This window comes from Orycteropus afer, unplaced genomic scaffold (genome assembly GCF_000298275.1).
Source record: "Orycteropus afer afer isolate SDZICR_OR568_19922 unplaced genomic scaffold, OryAfe1.0 scaffold00104, whole genome shotgun sequence".
In the NCBI taxonomy this organism is placed as follows: domain Eukaryota; kingdom Metazoa; phylum Chordata; class Mammalia; order Tubulidentata; family Orycteropodidae; genus Orycteropus; species Orycteropus afer.
This window is the reverse complement of record NW_006921691.1, coordinates 8,420,518-8,442,488: the sequence shown is the minus strand read 5'-3', so window position 1 is coordinate 8,442,488 and position 21,971 is coordinate 8,420,518. Positions and strand designations below refer to the sequence as shown.

The 21,971-nt window shown below is 35.6% G+C and overlaps 1 protein-coding gene across 1 annotated transcript in view; it reads left to right on the top strand.

Moving 5' to 3' along the window:
• The window catches only part of POC5 (POC5 centriolar protein), a 42,120-nt gene that overhangs the window by 8,531 nt on the left and 11,618 nt on the right, over positions 1 to 21,971 (top strand). The window contains exons 3-9 of the mRNA XM_042781316.1: positions 484 to 570; positions 3,509 to 3,717; positions 5,549 to 5,725; positions 7,335 to 7,439; positions 9,507 to 9,686; positions 11,066 to 11,219; positions 18,501 to 18,790. Of these exons, the coding sequence (XP_042637250.1) occupies positions 484 to 570; positions 3,509 to 3,717; positions 5,549 to 5,725; positions 7,335 to 7,439; positions 9,507 to 9,686; positions 11,066 to 11,219; positions 18,501 to 18,790 (1,202 nt within the window). The remainder of the gene's footprint in view (positions 1 to 483; positions 571 to 3,508; positions 3,718 to 5,548; positions 5,726 to 7,334; positions 7,440 to 9,506; positions 9,687 to 11,065; positions 11,220 to 18,500; positions 18,791 to 21,971) is intronic.

Below are 21,971 nucleotides of genomic sequence, written 5' to 3'. Positions count from 1 at the left end.
GTATTGGTAACATTGGGAATGTCACTGGAAGGGCACTCCAGTACAGAGTTGGGACTCTTGACCTATGTGACTAAAGCAGATCAGAAAATAAGTGGAGATAAAAGTAGAAAGACAGATTCAGGGCCAAATTTTGAAGAACCTTAACTCCAGGCTAGGAACTGTCATCTTTACTTGGTGGTGAGAGTGGGGGTTCTATTCAAAGTTCGTGTTCTTTGTTAAGAAAGAACAACTGCAGTTTTAGATTCTCAAAGCAGTTCTTTGTTCTATCCTTTTGGAGTTGACTGGAGGAACCAACCTTTTCCTAATCTGAGATTTTTTCTTCTTATTTATTGCCTTAATGTTACTGTATCCCCGGCATATTGCATTTTATTTGTTGTAAAATCTTATTCATGTACTGCAACCTTCTTAAATTAAGTATGTGTGTTTAGACATCTATTTAAGAATGGTCCCATTTAATGAAAAAATCAAATCCTTTTTTTTTAGCAGGAAATAACCTTGTAGCAAGAGAAACTGGGATGGAAATTGGAAAAGGATGTGATTTAAGTGCATCAAGTCATTCAAAGACAGATGGTATGACTTTTTCTTAGCTTGTTTTTATTAATATATATTTTGTGTTTTGATTGTGTACAAAGTACAAAGATAACAATTCCAGCATATTGACAGAATTTTAAGATGCCTGTTGTTTGTAATGACTATAAATGGTAATATTTAAAATAATTTTGTAAGATTCCAAAATAGAACAATTAAGATGAGTTAGTGCGTAATAGGGAGCTCTGGTGGCGTAGTGCCTAAGGCATTTGACTGGTAACCAGAAGGCTGGTGGTTCACACCCACTAGCCATTCCTCAGAAGGAAGGTTGGGCAATCTACTTCCGTAATGATACTGCTTTGGAAACCCAAGGAGGGGTCGCGATGAGTCGGATCCAACTCTATAGCAATGGGTTAGTGTGTGATAGTGTGTGGCAGACATCCTTTCTTAAAACTGCTCAGTTAGAGGGCAAATATTTTAGAAGATTTAAAGGATATAGGAAGGTTGGACAATTTAAACCTTTCATGAACCAATACACTGTTTCCCAGCTTTCAGGTATTTGTGTTTCAACTTAATGATTCTTCATCATATCTCTATACTTTTCTCTTATTTGGTGTTTTCCTTTTAATATGCTAAAGGAACCTTTATGTTATTTACTACTAAATATAGCATACAACTAGTGTATAGCTGTTATAAATAGAACTAGATGAAAATAATGCAACAAAAACAAAGTTATTAAATTTTGGTTAAATATTATTGTATTCTGCCCGAGTTCTGCTGTTTGTTAAAAGAGGAGATTAGCAAGTATTAAAGAGCTTTTAAAACTATATAACACCATATTGAGACTCTTACCTTGATATAATCAGAATGATTAAAATAATAAAAATGGGAAAATATTTTTAACTTTGTGATTCAGTGTAATTTATGTGAGAAATCCCTCTATCCTTTATGAAAGTTTGGGACAATGTAATCTTTGAGGGCCCTTCTGAATTCTATTTCTTATATTACATGATTCAGTTTTTTAAAAGTGAATGTATTTATTAAAAATAAAAGAAAGCAGAGCCTATTGCTTTTCCCAAGATTAGTAAAAGAAAAATAATATATTTTTTTTAATTTTAGGCTTTTCATGTAATTTGTCATTCTGCCTTGTTCTTTGGGTACTTTAACCATCTTTAGAACATGCAGGTGTTATTTCAGGTATTAATGTATTATTATATTTCTATGCAAAACATATATTTAGAAATGATTTTCCCTTTTGGAAAAAATTCTTGATTTTTTTAAGTAACAAGTTCTATAATAGATGTATCTTTTTCTGTTGTTGTTAACTTTTTATTGTGATTTGGGTAGTTTTACAAAGCAGATTTTTTTTATATCCAACAGTTCATACACATTTGCTTTCACAACACTGATTATAATCCCCACAATGTAACAGCTCTCCTCCCACCTCCTCCCTGTGGTTACCCCTTCCTTGTGTCCTTCCCTTTGTGTTCCTGCCTGCCTAGCATTCTCCTGTGCTAATGCTGCCTTTCTGATCTCCTATGTTCCAAGGAGTGCAAGGTATTGTTCAGCTCATAGACCTGTCTGTTGTTGAGCTGAGAGTTAAGCCATGGGAATGAGTCTAATTCCAGGCCCAAAGGGTAACTCAGGGCCATAGTCTCAGGGGTTTCACCAGTCTCTTGATGACTTTTTTTATGCTTTTGAATTTTATCCTACATTTTTCTCCCACTCTATCCAGGATCTCCAATTTTTGCCCCTTTCCAAATAGATTTATCTTTGATTAATTCATTAAGGAAGAGAGAAAAGCTCTTCAGTTTTGGTTTTTAGGACCCTCACAAAAAATACATGTGAGAAATGATGATGAATAGTCTCTAATTCTAACGTAAGTATGGGATCAAATTTTTTAGCTTTTTTATTTTGTACTTTTTAGAAATAGATAGCAGTTCTCTTTCTGGGTCTGTCTTTTCCCATCCCATCCCCAGTGTACTTGGTCAGGGCATGGGGATTATGTGTATATGTATAAACATGTATATATATATATTTGTTTTTTAACAATATACAATTGACTTCACATTTTCAATTTTTTATTGTGGTGAAGTATATATAACAAACCATTTGCCGTTTTAACCATTTCTGCATGTACAATTCATTGACATTAATTACATTTCCTCATGTTGTGCCACCATGTATTTCTTACCTATATATATTGAAGGCTAACAAGGTACCTTACAACTGATTATCTGTTAAGCTAAATTATTAGTCTTTTTCTACTCATAATATTGAATTTCAGTAGCATTAAGATCCTTCTAGTGTTGAAGATTTAGTAATAATGATCTATATACTGCTACTCTGACCTTGGCCATTTTAAACCTCTATGAACCTTAGTTTTCTAATCAAAATTGGGATAATAATACCTATTTCTTTGGGTAGCACAGTGCCTAAGGCACTTGACTGCTAACCAGGAGGCTGGCGGTTCAAACCCACCAGCCACTCCTCGGAAGGAAGGTTGGGCAATCCTACTTTTGTAGTGATAACTGCCTCAGAAACCCAAGGAGGGGTCACTAGGAGTCGGGGCCAACTCGATGGCAAATAACAACAACAACAAATTTCTTTGGGTAGAGTATATTAAGAGAACTAATCTTTACAAAGCTGTTTCTCAGGAACATAGGAAGCACTTAGTGAATGTTGATACCATGATGTAGATGGTATTATTTATAGCAACACATACTGGACCTGGTATATAAAGCATCTTTATTTGGAATTGAAGTCACTTGGAGGCTCTGTTGGAGGTATCTCAAGCAGGTCAGGTTAGTCCAAATTCTAGATTTAGATTAAAAATGGCCAGTATACTTTAGGTAATTGCTTTAAATTTTTTTTAGCTTCCATGGGGAGCTAATATTTTGTAGCCTTTCAGTATGTTAACTGCTTACTAATTTGGGTTATTTTCAATTTGGCCTGACTGCTACAACTTTTTTATTTTTAGGGTCATCACCAGTGTCATCACCAAGGAAGCTCATTCACCCAGTCATGGATTTTTTCAGTTCACATCTTTTAGATGACTCTTCCTCACCAGCATCCAATTCTAGTCATGTGACACACGTCCAAGAAGTAGTTGTGAATGATTTTCTTATTTCTGATGAAAACCTTCAGAAGATAGAAAATGTGTTTGATCTTTGGAGTTCAAGTCTTAAGGTATTACATTTGTTCAATATATAGTACAACAGTTCTACTCTTGAAGTCATTGCTTTTTGTTTTTTAAATCTTTTCTTTCCTGAGATTAGTCCAGTGTCTTACAGCTATGCTTCTCAATCTTTAATGTACTTACAAATCACCTGGGGATCTCGTTAAACTAGTTTAAACTCGTTAAACTACAGCTTCTTATCAACAGGTCTTGGGCAGAGCCTGACATTATCATTTCTAACAAGCTCCTGGGTGATGCTATGGGTTCAAGTTTTAAATAGTGGAATAGCTTTGTACGTTCTATTGAATTTCTCAGATGTTTTGAAAGGCTTAGCCTACATGTGGTTAAGACATGTGTTAAGCCTTTACATCATTATAGTTATAACTAATGGAAATGTCTCCTTTTATGTGAAACACAAGATGCACTTTTAGCAATCTGTCTTCATTGTATAGTCGTTCTTATAGCAACTACAATATATAAATGATAAATCTCTAAAAATGGGTGATGTTATTGGCCTCTAAATAAAACAGATACTGTAGAAATGCAAAGTTGAACTCCATGACATTTATATTTCTCTTTTATTTGGAACATTAAATTCTAGAAATAATCTTTTAATATAGCTTCTATTATATTTTCCCCCTGGTGCAGGTTTATACTTCTAATCATAGTGTTAGTCCATTGGAGTAGTGTGCCACCGACCACTTAAACTGTTCTGTATTATGTAAACCATATTGTTAGCCAGTTTTCTTAATAGCAAATGATTATTTGGTCTTTTTACATATGCCAGTCAGTAGAGTAAAGAGGGATTTATAAGTACAAGTTTGTACTTACAAATTTTTGTAATTGGTCATTATGGTAAATGGTTGAGGGGAAAAAAGCATCAACTCCCATCACTGCCACCTCTTCTAAATAAATTTACGGCTCAGTCTAGGTTATGGTCCTACATTACTTTTTTCCTGATCTTTAATACAGACATTTTAATTCAGACATTTAAGTTCTTGAATAAACAAAGGCACTTGGTGAATTAATTATGTTGTTACTGTTGTTAGGTGCCACCAAGTCTCTTGTGACCCTGTCTCTAACAGAACGATATGCTGCCTGTCCTGTGCCATCCTCACAGTCATTGCTATCTTTGAGCCTATTGTTGCAGCCACTGTGTTAGTCTATCTTCTTGAGGGTCTTTCTCTTTTTTACTGACCCTCTACTTTAGCAAGCATGATGTCCTTCTCTAGGATTGGTCCCTTCTGATATTATGTCCAAAGTACTTGAGACGGAGTCTAGTCATCCTTGCTTCTAAGAAGCATTCTGGCTGTACTTCCAGGACAGATTTGGTTGTTCTTGTGGCAGTCCATGGTATTTAATATTCCTCACTAACACCATAATCCAAACACATCAATTCTTTGGTCTTCTTTATTTATTATCATCTTGTATGGAGGGAAAAAAAAAAAAATCCCCTTAAATGTGAAGTAAAAAGAATCAAGGTTGTCAAACTGGGACACATTTTCATCAGTATGTTCTGGCTTTTTAAATAGATTTTGGGTGTTGATTGCCTGTTCTCATTTTTTTTTAAATAATGTTTCTTAATTTCAGGATCATTTTAAGAAGTGGTATGAGGAACAAAAGAGCTCTGGTAGCGCAGTGCCTAAGCCATTTGACTACTAACCAGAAGGTTGGCGGTTCAAACCCACCAGCCACTCTTCAGAGGGAAGACTGGGCAATCTACTTCCATAAAGATTTTACCACCTTGGAAATCCACTGGGGGTCACTATGAGTCAGAATCAACTCGATGGCAGTGGGTTTGGGATTAGGAACAAACTAACAGTCAGTATCGTTATTTTTCAGACAAATGTCATATCTGAACTAAGTAAGTGGAAACTTAATTTTATTGACTGGCATCGAATGGAAATGAGAAAGGAGAAAGAGAAACATGCAGCACATTTAAAACAATTGTACAACCAGATCAATGACTTGAAGGAGCTGCAAAAAACTTATGAAGTCTCCATTGGGAGAAAAGATGAGGTCTTTTTTTTTATATCTCTGTACCGTAGCTCAGATTAATAAATGTCTTGCTAGATAATGAATGCCAGGAATTGGTGGTGGTTTACAAAGGAGTATCACTTCAGAAATTGATAGAAAAATAAATGCATAGACATAGAATTAATTCTTCCTATTAAACATACCAGTATAATGTCATTTTATCTTTGCCACCCATTTCAATGATCAGGTTTCTGTTATCTTGATATTTTGAGAATGTGTATACTAGTTATTTCTTATTCATCTCTTCTTTCTTCCTAACTGCCCTTGAGAGAACATCAGGAAACCAGCATCACTTAACATTTTAAACTATCTTGTCAGGGTTCATTTTAAGCATCAATATAATGATAGTCTTTCTTCATGTTATTGATTAATCCAGAAAACACCTATTATTTAGCCTTTTGTTAGCTTCTTAAGAACTTTGAAGATAGTGTTCGAGTTGGTATTAATTTTATGTCTCCCAGCAGTACCTTAAACAAGGCAGATGGGCAAACAGTCTGTGCCTCTCTCTCTTCCCCTTCTGATGCCCTTATCCATATGGCAGTGGCTTTCAGAGAAGAGGGTCTTGTAGCAGACACCTCTGCTACTTGTCTGCAAAAGCAGCACTCAGATATTTTAATGAGCTAATAAATGTTATGTTTTTAAAAATAATACATACTTTTTTTTTTTTTAGTTTTGCAGGTTGTAATACAGAATTGAACACTTAACATAGTTTTCTCACTTGAAACAATGATTCTAATGTCAGCTGTTTTCTTTATTACTTTCAAAACCCTGTTGTAATGTTTTAAAATATTTTACTTTATGTTGAAGTATTAATCACAAAAAGAGTGCATATACCATGTTCCTTTAAAGTGACCAGCCATGTGCCATCATCCAGCATAAGAACTAGAACATTTCCAGTATCTTAGAACGTCTGCCTTTTTCTTCCTTTGGGAATCATGTAAAGAACCAGAATAAATGTATCTCGGTAAAAATACTCAACAAAGTGTCTTTCAGAAGTGGACATTTAAAAATAGATACTTCAGTTATTCATTTCTTTATAAGAGAATATTATTGTAGGATTTAGAAACTTTCATAGATTTATTTTAAAGGACAGGGTTAATACCAATTAAGTACATCAAAATATGATTATTAATTATTTGCTTTTATAAGTTTGTTGAATGCAAAAAATCTTGCGGTCATTGAAACACTTCTATACCCAATAGCAGGGACTAGAAAGAGAAAACATGGTCTCTGCCCTCAAATTAAGTGAATAAAGAATGTATATGTAACAAAAATTTCAAATGTATAATTATTTTTCTTGAATTAAATATTGATGACCATATAACTTTATGTTTATTGAAACTTTTTGTTGATTAGCAAGACAGACACATGGTGAAACTTTTTTCTCCCCTTCATTCATTGATATTTAGTGTATTCATGTGGGAAAGTTTTTGGTCTTTTTCAAGATAATAAAGAAGTATATACCAGTGATCAGCAAGTATTCACTCTAGTATTTTTTGATATATGAGAAAATCACTTTACCAATTGCTGTTATTGTAATATAATAATGTGTATAACCAATCATAATAATTGGGTTAATTGCTATTTATAGGTGATATCTAGCTTGTCTCATGCCATAGGCAAGCAAAAGGAAAGGATAGAGTTGATGAGAACATTCTTCTACTGGCGAATTGGCCATGTCAAATCCAGACAGGATGTGAGTATGAAAAAAGAGAAGACCACTGACACATTAGTAGACTCTGAACTCAAAAGTGTTTAGGATTACTTATTATAACTGTTTTTAAAAGACATCAATTTATTGTGATTATTCATTTTACAATCAATCAAAATAAATTTACAGCATATTGTTGCTCTTATTTCAAAGGAATTTGATTTTGGTTTAATTTGGAAAAAATAGCTTAGATTTTTATAGACCTGTTGATACATCATTTGCTACTCATAGTGGGTTAGTAAATTGCAAATGCTGTGACCATGGAAACTTGATAAGCAAATTTTACCTCAGATGTGGTTAGGTAGAAAAAGAATTCATAATCTCTAATGTATCTTATGCTTCCTACTTCTAAAATGCCTGAATGCAACCTCTTCATAAGGAGGAAGTACTATATTTCTACATTACAAAATAATACACGTTTCTTGGGTGACTTGCCTTATGGTGAGAAGCAAAGAAAACCATACTTATATAGCTTTATAAAAAATTATCCTTAGTATCACAATAAAAATAAGTAACATAATCCTTAATTTGTGTATCAGTTAAACTTCAACACCTATTATTTTAATTAAAGAAGACCTGATTCAGTATGTCAGAATAAATAGTGAACACAGAGAAAAGAATAAACAAATTCCGGCATCAGAAGTAGGAGCTCTGGTGGCATAGTTCCGTAGGCATTTGACTGCTAACCAGAAGGCTGGTGGTTCAAACCCACCAGTCACTCCTCAGAAGGAAGGTTGGGTAATCTCCTTCCATAGTGATACTGTTTTGGAAACCCAAGAAGGGGTCATTTTGAGTCAGTTCCAATTCCATAGCGGTGCATTGAGTTTTGCATTGCATCAAAAGTGGAAAAGCATCAGAATATGTACATATTCCAGAAGAAAATGGAAATAGAGAGAGCATGTATGGGGTATGTATGTCTGTATGTATTCTTGTGTGATGTCTGTGCACGTAGTTTTCAAAAGATTAGTTTGCTATATCTTTGATGGGAGCTCTGATAGCATAGTACCTAAGGTACTTGATTGCTAACCAGAAGGCTGGCAGTTCAAACCCACCAGCCACTCCTCAGAAGGAAGGTTGGACAATCTACTTCCATAGTGATACCACCTCAGAAACTCAAGGAGGGGTCGCTATGAGTTGGGTCCGACTAGAGGGCAGATAACAATGTATCTTTGATGCACTTGTCTTATCATTTTGTATAAGTCAGCATTTAAGTATATATTTAAGAAAATTATTATTTCTATGGAATAGAATTTCTCCTTTAAGAAAACTTAGATTTTTTTTCACTTTTTTATTAATCCCGCTAAATTATATCATATTAATACTTTTAAAGAGAGTTGTTTAAAAATTATCTTTTATACCGTATTTTGAAAGTAATTTATTAAGTGACATAATGGGAATACGTAATCTTTTTAAGTATTAACCAGAATGGTTAAAACGGCTGTAATTTTTTATATTATCTTTTCAAATTTAAGAAAGTTGAAAATGGAACTACTTCTTCAAATGAATTTAAATTAGTTGATGAAAGAAAAATAGCCTATTTACCTTTTGGATCAGTTTGGCACTATATATGATGACAAGATATGTAAATTAATCTTAGCATGGTAGCTGCCAAACTGAAGAGAAAACTGTCCCATCAGAAGCCACTTTTTTTTTTTTTTTTTTTGTCTTCTCTCTGTTATTCTCCTGGTCCAAACTTTAGTTGAAAGGTCAGACAAATTGGTAGCTATAATGGCAACTAGAGAGTTACTTATTTTCTTTCATTTTGTGTTTTGTTTTTCCCATACTTGATTAATTGCATAAAGCAATGATAAAAATGGCTAAGAGCTCAGTCTCTAGGATCAGGCAAGTCTAGCTTTACCTTTGCTGCCTGTGTGACCTAGGTAGGTAGCTTCCTTAACCTCTTGAAGCCTGTTTGGTCTGCAAAATGAGAATAATAAGATTACACAAGATTAAATAATATAATGTGTGTAAACAGTTTACCACAGTTATCATTACTGCCATAGTAACTGCCAGTACACTGTGTTTTTGAGATTTTATATTACTTTCATTTAGGTTTATGAAGGTAAACTAGCTGACCAGTACTTCCGGAGAGCTCTATTGAGAAAAGTCTGGAAAGCCTGGCATTCCACGATACAGAAGCAGTGGAAAGATGTGGTGGAACGAGCTTGTCAAGCCAGAGCTGAAGAAGTTTGTGTCCAGATTTCCAATGATTATGAAAACAAAGTTGCTATGGTAAAGTTCTTTTTAGTTAAATTTTTCCCTTTCCTTTAATAACAATAAAGAAGAAGAGTAACACTAACACTGCTTACTATTAGTTTTCATTAGACAGAGTAACCCATTTTTCCAACCCCTTTAAATACAATAGAGCTTCCGGTGAGACTGTTGGGAAAGGGCAACACTGAGAAGGCAGACTTACAGACTTAGCTATTCCTTTAAATAATTAGGATTCTGGCCTCCCAACATGTGTTGAATCTTTTGTATGTACATTTCTTTGGAAATAAAAATCACCCACAGATAACGAACATCGCTAAGATATTCTTCTAAGTTTGCCTTTTATTCAGCCAAAAATGAAGATCAAAAACAAATATTTATCTTCATGTTAATTTATAAGCTATTTTCTTATAAGATTGATAACAGTTTTATATATATTAAATTATTTTTTCCATTGACATTTAATAATAAAATTAACATTGTTTCCCTAGGAAAATAGTTGGGTCTAAAATGAATAAAAACCATACTGAAGATTTCAGCAGGCCTCTTGAAATCAAATAATGAAAGGGGAAAAACAATTCATTATTATAGCATTAATTAATATTAAAAAGAAGTGTTTTTGTTTGTTTGTTTGATTCCGTGAGGAAGGTTTCAAAGCCATTTTAGCCATTAAAACGTGCCTGGGTCTAATAAGAAAACAGAGGATTGAAGCAGATTAGGAGATGTCATGGAGAGCTGGGAAGAAACTTCCTGTAGAAAATGCCCAAGTTCCCCAGGATTCTGCTTCAGTGGGGCTGAGAGCGAGCACACGGGTGCCTCAACATCATTACAGTTAGGCTGTTTAACACGTCAATTATTAGTGTGTTTACCACATTAAATATAGCATTCTGTACTTCAAAATGACATACAAAAAAGTTCAGTCTCTTTATGTTTGGTCTATGTTAAAGTGTGCCATACCTACTATCACTTTGCATTTTAAATTTTGTTCGTCATATTAAGTAGAGAAAAATTCTGTTAATATTTCAGGCATTTAGTCATTTTTTTCTGAAGGGTTGAGAGCTGTCTGTGACTGTAATATATTTTTTTTAATACCCTACATAAAAGTTTTATGGTAAGAAAGGACATATCTCTTAATTTGCATAATGAAAACACATCATAACCTGCAATAGAAGTGGTATAAAATTCCCTGTGTTTAATCCTTGACTTTATGGTTATGAATGAAAATCATTTGTTGATGGACACAACAGAGATAAGATGGACACTTAGGAGTGTTGTATGGCAAGCTGTTTTTAGTATTTCACATAAAAATGATTGTATTTAAATCTATTTTAACAAATAATATTCTTCCTTATGTTTCAAAACTTTATCATTGTTATTTTTTAAAATTATCCTTATTTTAGTTATCTGGAGCTTTAGAGAATGCAAAAGCTGAGATCCAAAGAATGCAGCATGAAAAAGAGCACTTTGAAGATTCCATGAAAAAAGCTTTCATGAGGGGTGTGTGTGCATTAAATCTTGAAGCCATGACTATGTTTCAAAACAGAAATGATACAGGTTAGTATTTTATTTTAAGATTCTTTGTCAACTCTCAAAAAGTATTTGAGGAGATTTCATTAATCAGTATGATCTGCAGTGCTGATTTTCTGCAATGGACATGTCTCATCTAAGCGTTAATATTTCTGATTTTATGGTGTCATAGCTAGTTGTGTATCTTCCATGTAGCTCAGTCATGTTTACTTAGGTTATCTTAGAAATGATCACATAAACTGCCAACTCTCTATTTACGCTCAATACTAAAATAATGCTTTTAATGTAGAACATAAATATAAGTCCCTTTTAGCTTATACTTTCAGTGTTTTTAAGTGCAAAATTCTTATCTTTGTTTTTCTTAATTGGCAAATTTCCTCATATTATATTATTGGTTAAGCATTTCTTATCTAGTCATAAATTCCCATTTTAGAAACTGGGCCTCCTGTCTTTGTTTAGGAGAGACCCCAACTCAAACTGTCTTCAGTAGATATAAATACAGGCCTACCTGGAGAAGTCAAGTTAAAGATAGCCCAAGTAATGACTGGGAGCTGAGTGGTTTGTGTAGTAGTTTCATCATCATGGCTTAGAAGAACACATGTATATTCATTCAAGAGAAAGTTTCACAGTCTCTTCTGACATCCACTTTGGTCTTTTCTTCCTTTCCTGTCTTTTTAATGACCTTTTGCTTTTTTCATGTATGATGTTCTTGATGTCATCCCACAACTCGTCTGGTCTTTTGTCATTGGTGTCCAATGCATCAAATCTCTTCTTCATATGGTCTCCAAATTCAGGGGGGATATATTCAAGGTAGTATTTTGACTCTCATGGGCTTGTTTCAATTTTTTCAGCTTCAGCTTGAACTTACATATGAGCAATTGGTAGTGTGTTCCACAGTCAGCTCCTGGCCTGCCTTGTTTTGACTAATGATATTGAGCTTATCCATTGCCTCTAGTTGATTTGGTTTCTGTGTGTTCCATTTGGTGAGGTCCACATATGTAGTCACCGTTTATATTGTTGAAAAAGGGTATTTGCTATGAATAAATCATTGGTCTTGCAAAATTCTATCATGTGATCTCCTGCATCATTTCTATTGCCAAGGCCATATTGTCCAACTACCGCTTTGTTTCCTACTTGGACATTTCCAGTCACCAGTAATTATTAATACATCTTGATTTCTTCTTTGGTCAGTTTCAGACTGCAGAAGTTGGTGAAAATACTCCATTTCTTCATCTTTCACTTTGATGGTTGGCACATAAATTTGAACGTTTTTGCAGTGTTCTCTCATATTAAACCCTCTTTGGGATTCAGACTCTTTTATCAATGAGACAGTTTCATTTTGTAACATCATTTACAATATTTAAACCTGGTGAATAACTTCTCTGTGCTTGTCATGCCTTCATTTTAAAGCATCAAAAATATATTATTTAAATTGTAATTGTGGATAGTAGAAAGTTCAAAGCAAATCATTTTTTTCTGAAGCAGTCGTGGTATGTGGCCCATATGCAGGTTAGAAATTTAGAATCATAAACTCTCGAGGCTAAATAGTTTATCTTGCTAATACCCAGATGAGTGCTTGATTTCTCCCATAAATGGTCCTCTATTTAAGTTTGTTTAAAAACAGACTCACCTCATCCAATGACAAAATAGTCAGCTTTCAATTCTAATTATTAGCAGGTTGTATGTATTACATTGAAGAATTTAATTATCTACTTGGAAGAGATACTAGATTTCACAAGTAACAAACTCTTATCATGAGAACTTACATTCAGTTATAAAAAACTTGCTCCTAATAACCTACTTAAGGAAGCTATGAATCAATTTAAGATAGTGTTATACTACCTTAATAAATTTGCTGTCTTAAATTTTAGACTCACATGCAGGTGTGTCCTGTAGGCAAATATCTATAACAGAATTTGGAGAAAATATATTCTGATAATGAGACAACATAACTTGTTTTGCTTCTGTTGCTTTTAATTCTCTGTTATCCAGAGCTAATGCCAGGTTCTAGCAACCCAGCTGCTTTGAGTTGTCATCTTGTATTAAGCAATCGTGGTAAAGATGACAGGAGTAAAACACACCCTAGTGGTAGTGTTGGTAGAGCTATGAAAATCCCAAACTCACCGCCGTCGAGTCGATCCGACTCATAGCAACCCTTCCTTGGGTTTCCAAGGCAGTTTCACTACAGAAGTAGATTGCCCCATCTTCCTTCCGAGGAGTGACTGGTGGGTTTGAACCTCCAGCCTTCTGGTTACCAGTCAAATGCCTTAGGCACTGTGCCACCAGAGCTCCTTGGTAGAGCTATAGAAAGCAAAAATTCAGTATAATCTAATGCTGGATTTGCTCTGTGATACTTAGGTTTTTGTGTCATTAACAGCCATTTAAAAAAAAAAAAAATTCCCACAAGAGGAAAAGTACTCTGGCTCACTTTCTTGATTAAACCAAGTGTTTTTATAATGCAGTTTTTAATGATGCAAGGTTTTTATTTGTCCTGATTTCTCTGCTAGCACATCTTCATTGCCTTTCATGTTGTACAGTATCTTAAATCTTATAGATTATAAATCAGAGGCTTCTATAAAGAAGGCAGAACATGACCATAAAAATAACCTTAAAATGTTATTTATTAAAAAACCACTGCCATCAAGTTGAATCCAACTCATAGTGACTCATGATAACATAGTCACTCATCACTCTCTAGGTATCCCAGGACCAGTTCTAATCTCTGTAATGATTCCACTGTTCCACATCTTTTATACATATACATAGGAGCTCTGGTAGCGTAGTGCCTAAGGCAGTTGACTACTAACCAGAAAGCTGGCGGTTCAAACCCACCAGCCACTTCTTGGAAGAAAGATGGGGCAATCTACTTCCGTAGTGATACTACGTCAGAAACCCAAGGAGGGGTCGCTATGAGTTGGGCTGACCAACAGCACATAACAACAACAACAACAACATACATATATATGCAGCTGGTATACTGCCTGCCAACCTTGAGTTCAATGAGTCAGGAAAAGCCTCCAGCTTGACGTGTGTGTACACACACACACACACACACATACAAGTGTCTGCCACTGATCTAAAAAAGAGGTGATCAGAATCACTTTCTATAAACAGGTTAAGACTCAGAACGGGAACAAGGATGTTTTGTTTTAAAAGCAAAAGCATTATTTTATATTGAAGTAGTACCTTTCATCAGAGGATATTAAAAAAAAATATGCACAGCAATTCTCTTAAATATTGTTAATGAGGTAACTATTACTCTGCCTGTTTTACATAAAGGTTGTCTTAGAAAAGGACTTTAGAAGCCCAGCTTTGTGGATGGAAAGAGGATGACATAGAAAACCATTTAAACATGTTGTTGTTAGGTGCCGTTGAGTTGGCTCCAACTCATATCGACCCTGTGTACAACAGAACGAAACACTGCCTGGTCCTGTGCTAGCCTCAACAATTCCTGCTGTACTTGAACCCATTGTCGCGGCCACTGTGTCATTGAGGGCCTTCCCGTTTTTTGTTGACCCTCCACTTTACCAAGCATGATATCCTTCTCCAGGGAATGATTCCTTCTGACAGCACGAGCAAAGTAGGTGAGACACTGTCTCGTCATTCTCACTTCCAAGGAGCATTCTGGCTGCACCTCTTCCTGGACAGATCTGTTCACTCTTCCTACAGTCCATGGTACTTTCAGTATTCTTAGCCACCACCACAACTCAAAAACATCAACTCTTCTTCAGTCTTCCTTATTCATTGTCCAGCTTTCACATGTATATGAGACGATTGGAAACACTACGGCTTGGGTTAGGCGCACCTTAGTCTTCAAAGAGACTTCTTTGCTCTGCAGCACTTTAAAGAGGTCTTTTGCAGCAGCTTTGCCAAGTGCTATACGTCATCTGATTTCTTGACTGCTCTTTCCATTGGTGTTGATTGTGGAACCAGATAATTTGAAATCTTTGACAACTTCAATCTTTTCTCCATTTATCGTGATGCTGCTTATTGGTCCTGTTGTGAGGATTTTCATTTTCTTTATGTTGAGGTGTAATTCATACTATAGTCTTTAATCTTCATCAGTAAGAGCTTCAAGTCATCTTCACTTTCAGCAAGCAAAGTTGTGTCGTCTGCATATCACAGGTTGTTAATGAGTCTTCCTTTAATCCTTCTTCATGTAGTCCAGTGTGGTAGTTAAGCTTGTGTGTCAACTTGGCTGGGCCTGTTCAGTGGCTGGGCAGTTGGATATAATTATTCTCCATGGTGAGATTGGTAATTTACTTCATGGTGGAAGCTACTGGAGCAACTCGGTAGCTGCTTTAGGGATGTGATGTGCTTCCTGTATAAAAGAAGCAACTTTGAGGAAGGTCTTCAGCTTTTTGGCATACTTGAACCCTGCATGTAGCCAGGTCTTCAGCTTGCCATGTGGTTTGGTAATATCAGGATTGTGCCTTTTTACTTGCTGACCTTGGGTTTGTCAGCCTCAGCAGCCAACAGCTGCCTAAGTGAAGAAAGCCTTCAGCTTCAGTGAGCTGGGAGCAAGAGGCAGAGCTGAAATCCAAGGTCAAGGGACTTTTCACCTAGCACCTCAAGCCTAGCACTTTGAACTCGTACTTCTAGCCTCCAAAGCTGTAGGAGAATAAATTCCTGTTTGTTCAAGCCATACCGTTTGTGGTATTCTCTGTTAGAGTGGCACTAGATAATGAAAACAGTCCAGCCTCTTGGATTATTTGCTCAACATACAGATTGAATAAATGTGGTGAAAGGATGCAACCCTGACGCACTCCCTTCCTGATTTTAAACCATGCAGTATCTCCTTGTTCTGTTCAAAGGACAGCCTCCTGGTCTATGTACTGAGTACAATTAAGGGTTCTGGTATTCCCATTCTTCTCACTGTTACCCATAATTTGTTATGATCCACACAATCGAATGCTTTTGCATAATTAATGTGTTAGGCTGGGTTCTCTAGAGAAGCAAAACCAGTAAAGCTTATAGAGAGAGAGAGAGAGAAAAAAAAAAAAATTTTTATCTTAAGAAAATGGCTCACACACTTATAGACGCTGGTAAGTCCCAAGTTCTTAGATCAAACATCAAGCTGGAGGCTTTTCCCAACTCACAGCTGCAGGGGCTGAGGAGCTCAAGGTTGGCAGGCATTATACCAGCTGTTGAATCCAACGAATGATGAATCCAAGATCTCCAGGATGAATGGTAGATTGTTCGCTCATGGACAGTTGTAGGCAGCATAACAGGATCCCAATCCACAAAAGAGTGTCTCTTTTTTCCAGGAAGTCCATAAATATATTGGAAGCAGGCCACACCCCTAGGGAAACTCACTTTCAATGGATTAGCTGCTCAAAACATATACATCCGATCTCATTACGGAAATAACCTTCATCATAACTGCTTTAACCACTCAGAATTGTGGTCTAGCCAAGTTGACACACAACTCCAACTATCACAGTCAATAAAATACAAGTAAGCATCTTTCTGATATTCTTTGCAGTCAGCCAAGATCCATCTGACATCAGCAATGATATCGCTCACTCCACATCCAGCTTGCATTTCTGGAAGTTCTCTATCAATATGCTACTATGACCATTTTTGAATTATCTTCAGCACAATTTTACTTGCATGTGATATTAATGATATTGTTCGATAATTTCCACATTCTGTTGGATAACCTTCCTTTGGAATGGGTACAAATATAGATCTCTTCTAGTCAGTCGGCCAAGTAACTGTCTTCCAAATTTCTTGGCATAGACAAGCGAGTGCCTCCAGTGGGGCATCCATTTGTTGAAACATCTCAGTGAGTGTGCCTTCAGTTCCTGGAGCCTTGTTCTTCACCAATTCCTTCAGTGCAGCTTTGACTTCCTCTTTTAATACCATTGGTTCTTGATTATATGCCACCTCCTGAAATGGATGAACATCAACTAGTTCTTTTTGGTACAGTGACCCTGTGTATTCCTCCCATCTTCTTTGATATTTCCCTCATCATTTAATATTTTGCCCATAGAATCTTCCAGTATGGCAACTCGAGGCTTAAATTTTTTCTTCAGTTTTTTCAGCTTGAGAAACACCGAGCGTTTTTTTCCCCTTTGGTTTTCTAACCCCAATTCTTTGCACATTTCATTATAATAATTGATTTTGTCTTCTTGAGCTGCTCTTTGAAATCTTGTTCAGCTCTTTTATCTTGTCATTTCTTCATTTGCTTTAGCTACTATCCACTCAAGGGCAAGTTTCAGAGTGTCTTCTGACATCCATTTTGGTCTTTTCTTCCTTTCCTCTCTTTTTATTGACATTTTGCTTTCTTCATGTATGAAGTTCTTTATGTCATCCCACATTTCCTCTGGTTTTTGGTGATTGGTGTTCAGTGCATCAAATCTGTTCCTTAGATGGTCTCTAAATTCAGGTGGGTTATAATCAAGGTTATATTTTGGTTCTTGTGGACTTGTTTTAATTGTCTTCAACTTCAGCTTAAACTTGCATATGAGCAGTTGATGATACTTAAATTTAAACATAGGGCATACATAATGTCCTCTATTCAGATATTCTGAAATATCTCAATGAGTGAATTTTAAAGCCTCACCCCATTGTTTATACCACATAGATAGTGGTTGTTAAGTAGAGACTTTAACCAAATTTTAATCAGGGATAAAAAATCTAAAATTGGAAGAATCTTTTGTCCTAGCTTCATTCCTAAAGTTTGTTATATGTCACTACAGTCAGTTAAATGTGGAAAATGCAATCTTGATTCTTGACTTACATTATTTACCTGCAAGAACACATTTCTTTTGCACTGTCAAAAGTGAAGATTTTAGTTTTACTTACTGATTTATTACTGTTTGCTGAAAAGTCGAGAATAAATACATTATTTTTGTGAGGATAGGAGCAATAGAAGGAAGAGAGTGGGTACAGTGGTAGAAAAAAATAATTCTAAAGATCTCAATTTCAGACCATTTGTCAGTATAGTTTTATGAAATAATGTTTAAGAATATAAATCCTCAGTGTGACTGTTGTAATGGTAGTGATGGTGATATACCATTCTGAGGTCCCAGCTGAGCATAACATTTATTTTTGTCTTTTATTAAGAGCAGATCATGGAGAGCAGAGCTTTTCCATGTTGACGGAAGTCTGAACCCTTCAGTGATTAATGCTGACATTAACCTCCAAATAGGGACAAACTGTATTATTTGAACATTGTCTCCAACATTGGACAAATTTCTTCTTTTTTGTTAAGACCAAATTTTACCTAATATGTGGTTTCATTGTTTTGAGAATAACAGTAATCTTAGAAGACTTTTCATGAAATTAATTTGTGATTTATAGGGCTGGACATCACAAGTAATAAAAAGGAAGACCATGGTTCTGGTGTTCAAGTGAAAGAATCTTCTGCTCATTTGGATTCTTCAGCTCCTCTCATGCCCTCTATGGTTCTGCCACCACCATGGCCGCCAACACCAGCAGCAGCAGGGACGGTAGGGACGGCTAATACTGCTGCCATCCCATCTGCTGCTTCCATTACTTCTGCTGGGGCTGCTTCTACCTCTTCTGCACACGTTCCTGTTTCTATTCCTGTTGTCGCAGGCTCTGCAGCTCCTGCTGCACCTGAAGAAATGGTGAGTACAATTACTGCGAGTGCCCATGTTGTGAAAATAGTTCAGGAACCTGTTTGTAAATTGCATATTTTGAACTCTGAACATATTTTCCCATGGAGAGAAGATGGTGCACAGTATTTAGGCCAAGCAACAGAAAATACTTCATATACCAAATGGCCAAACATTACTTTTATAATAAAAAAAAATAATAGCCAAAATTCTTATTACAGTAGTGGCAATCAAAGCCAAAATAACTGTTTGATTTTCATTTTTTAATATGTTCAGAAAACATAGATTTAATTAGAGAGTTGGTGACAGAATTTTTTTTATTCTGAAAAATTTTTGAATATTTTCAAGGGCTTAGGAAGTAAGTGGCTTTTATGTATTTTCTATTCCATTGTAATTTTTCCTTTTGCCTGATACAGGAACATTACTAACATTACTCTATAGTGTCTCCATCTTGATTAGATTTTCATTCAAATTCGTCATTGTGATGAAATTAGCAGTGGTTTTTCCTAGAGTCACTCGGCTGTGATTAGAGAGGTACATAGAAGAGAGTGTTGAATGGGGATAGAATATTTGTGTGAGAACTTGCCTGAAGTGAAATTAACCAAGATATTAATATGGTAAGAATCACAGACCACAGAGAAGCACATCTCTAGCTCCTCAGCCTCTTGTTATTAAACCTGCATTCTTCAAACAGTGTTTTTCAACAGAGTAGGATTAGGGACACAAGGCAAGTTTGTGAGATTCACCTCTGCAGGGCTTTGTTTACCAAAAAAAAAAAAAAAAACCCTTCTTCCCTTCTCTGGCTGGGCTTTGACAGAAAGGCATGTATAGTTTTATAAAGCTCCTGAGATGATCTAGATTTTCTTATTTCCTTTTTCTCCCTAACCACTGACATAAAAGGAAGGAAGATGACAGGCTAAGGTTTAGGTCTTAAAAGTTCTGGTAGGCCGTGAGAAGGTGTCATTGCTCTGGACAGCTCTCTAGGAGGCCTTGAGTCAGCCACACAGTTGGTTATCTTTAATATTCCAGCTTACTAGAATGGCTTCCAGTTTCTGCCTTACAGTAGGTACTGTTGTTGTTGTTGTTGTTATGTGCCGTCGAGTCTAGCTTTGTTGAAATCTGTTATTTATCATGTTTCTTCTTGACTTGAGGAAGTTAAAGAAATACTGTGTCATATGGCACGTGGCTGGTAAGAGAAATTTGAATGTATTGAGGAATTTTACCTTAGAAATAAGACACTTACAAAAATTCACCCTGACATATACTCAGCTGTGGCATTTGACTGCTGACCAGAAGGCTGGAGGTTCAAACCCAATAGCCACTCCTTGGAAGGAAGTTTGGGCAATCTACTTCTGTAATTATACTGCCTCAGAAACCCAAGGAGGGTTTGCTATGAATTGGAACCAAGTCAACGGCAGTGAGGTTTTTTTTTTTTTTTTTTAAACACATTTTAAGAGTAATCCTATACAAATGATCTCATTTAAATAAACACAGTGTTTATTTAAACTTCTGGTTTGTCATTCACATTGCACATTCAAATAACACATTCAGCTAGATTTTTCAAAATTTCCTTCTTAAAATGTGACTGCACTATTTGTACATGTGGGTTTACCTATATACCTGAATATGGTTGAGAAGAACTAAATTGTTTACCACCCTCTTTGTTTTACCGCCCTTTTTGAAATAATTTGATCATCTGGAATACTTCTGAAATCTTGGAAGCCTGAAAAACAGTATTGTATAGAGATAGTCCTCTCCTCCACTACCACCCCCACACATACTACATCCCCCCCATTTAAAAACATATGTTTTCAATTTTACTCACATGAGTACAGCTTTTAGGGCCAAGGAGAAAGGAGAATCACGAGTTAGTCAGTCAGTCTGCAAATAATGCTCGTGTTCTTCCTTATATGACTGAACTACTCCAGTTTACCTCAAATATCTCTTGTGTTTTAAAAGACCCATAATAACAAAAGTAGAAATAAATATATTAGTAGGCTAACTTACTTAATATGAAGCCATCATTGTTGGAAATAGGAAAACAACGACTTTTGATCCAGACCAAGATTTTGTTGTTGTTACTGTTTTTTCATTTTCATTTTAATCACAAAGGCTTCCTATGAACATTTAAAATGTTTTCTACTCTTCTTAGTGTTTCCAGTAACTAAAAGGAGCTATGTGCAGAAAGTAAATGATAGAGCATTGTAAAGCAAATATCTGAAAAAAGATCATCATTCTAATGACATAAGATCTTTATAAAATTATTTTCTTTTCCGTAAACATCCACAGTACATTAAATACCAGAATTTCATTGTGGAAAACATTTTTCAGAAAAATAGATTAGGACAAGAAAATATGTTGCAGTTCACCAAGTTGAACAATAGATGGCACTTTAATCCTTTCCTAATTTACTGGAATTACTGAGGGAAAATCCTTTTGATTTTAAGCCAATAGGCTTAAAATTAGTTCGATTTCTAACTTTACTCTTCATCTGAATTGAAGTTGAAGGGGTATCATTAAGCAACTAACAGTGTTTTATTCGTTTTATAAATGAGGAAATTGAGTCTTAGTGAGAGTAACTTGCCGTGGACACAGTTAGTAAATGTATTAGAGTTGGAATTCGGACGTTGACAATCTGACTTCAGAGTTTGGCCTCTTGGCCAGTAATGTGTACTTTACTCTTAACCAGTAATCCAGAGTGTGTCTGCCAAATATTAAGATCCAAACACTGGGATTTTTCATGTCATTTCCCTTTTTTTTTTTTTAATATTTATTTTGATTATGTCACTTATGTAGCTAAGGCTTAAAATGCTAGAATTTTTTATAGCATTTTCTAAGTCATCTAAGCTGATAAATTTAATAAAACCCAACATAAATGCAACCAGTAATTAGGATTTAATCAAAAAAGTCAATTCGAGGAGGGAATGATTTTTTTTTTTTTTGATTTGGGTGAAGATTTACAGAGCAAATTCGCTTTTCATACAGCAGTTCACATATACTTTGTCTCATGTCATTGACCACAGTTTACCACAATGCAACAGCTCCGCGCCCACTTCTTCCCCCATAGTTACCTCTTCCCTGTGTCCATCCCTCCATGGACTCCTGCCCCCTGAGCTGTCTCCCTGTACATAAGCAGCCCTTACTTCTCCCATGATTGTTCTCTCCAGGGCGTGTGTCTACTTGAGGTAAATGT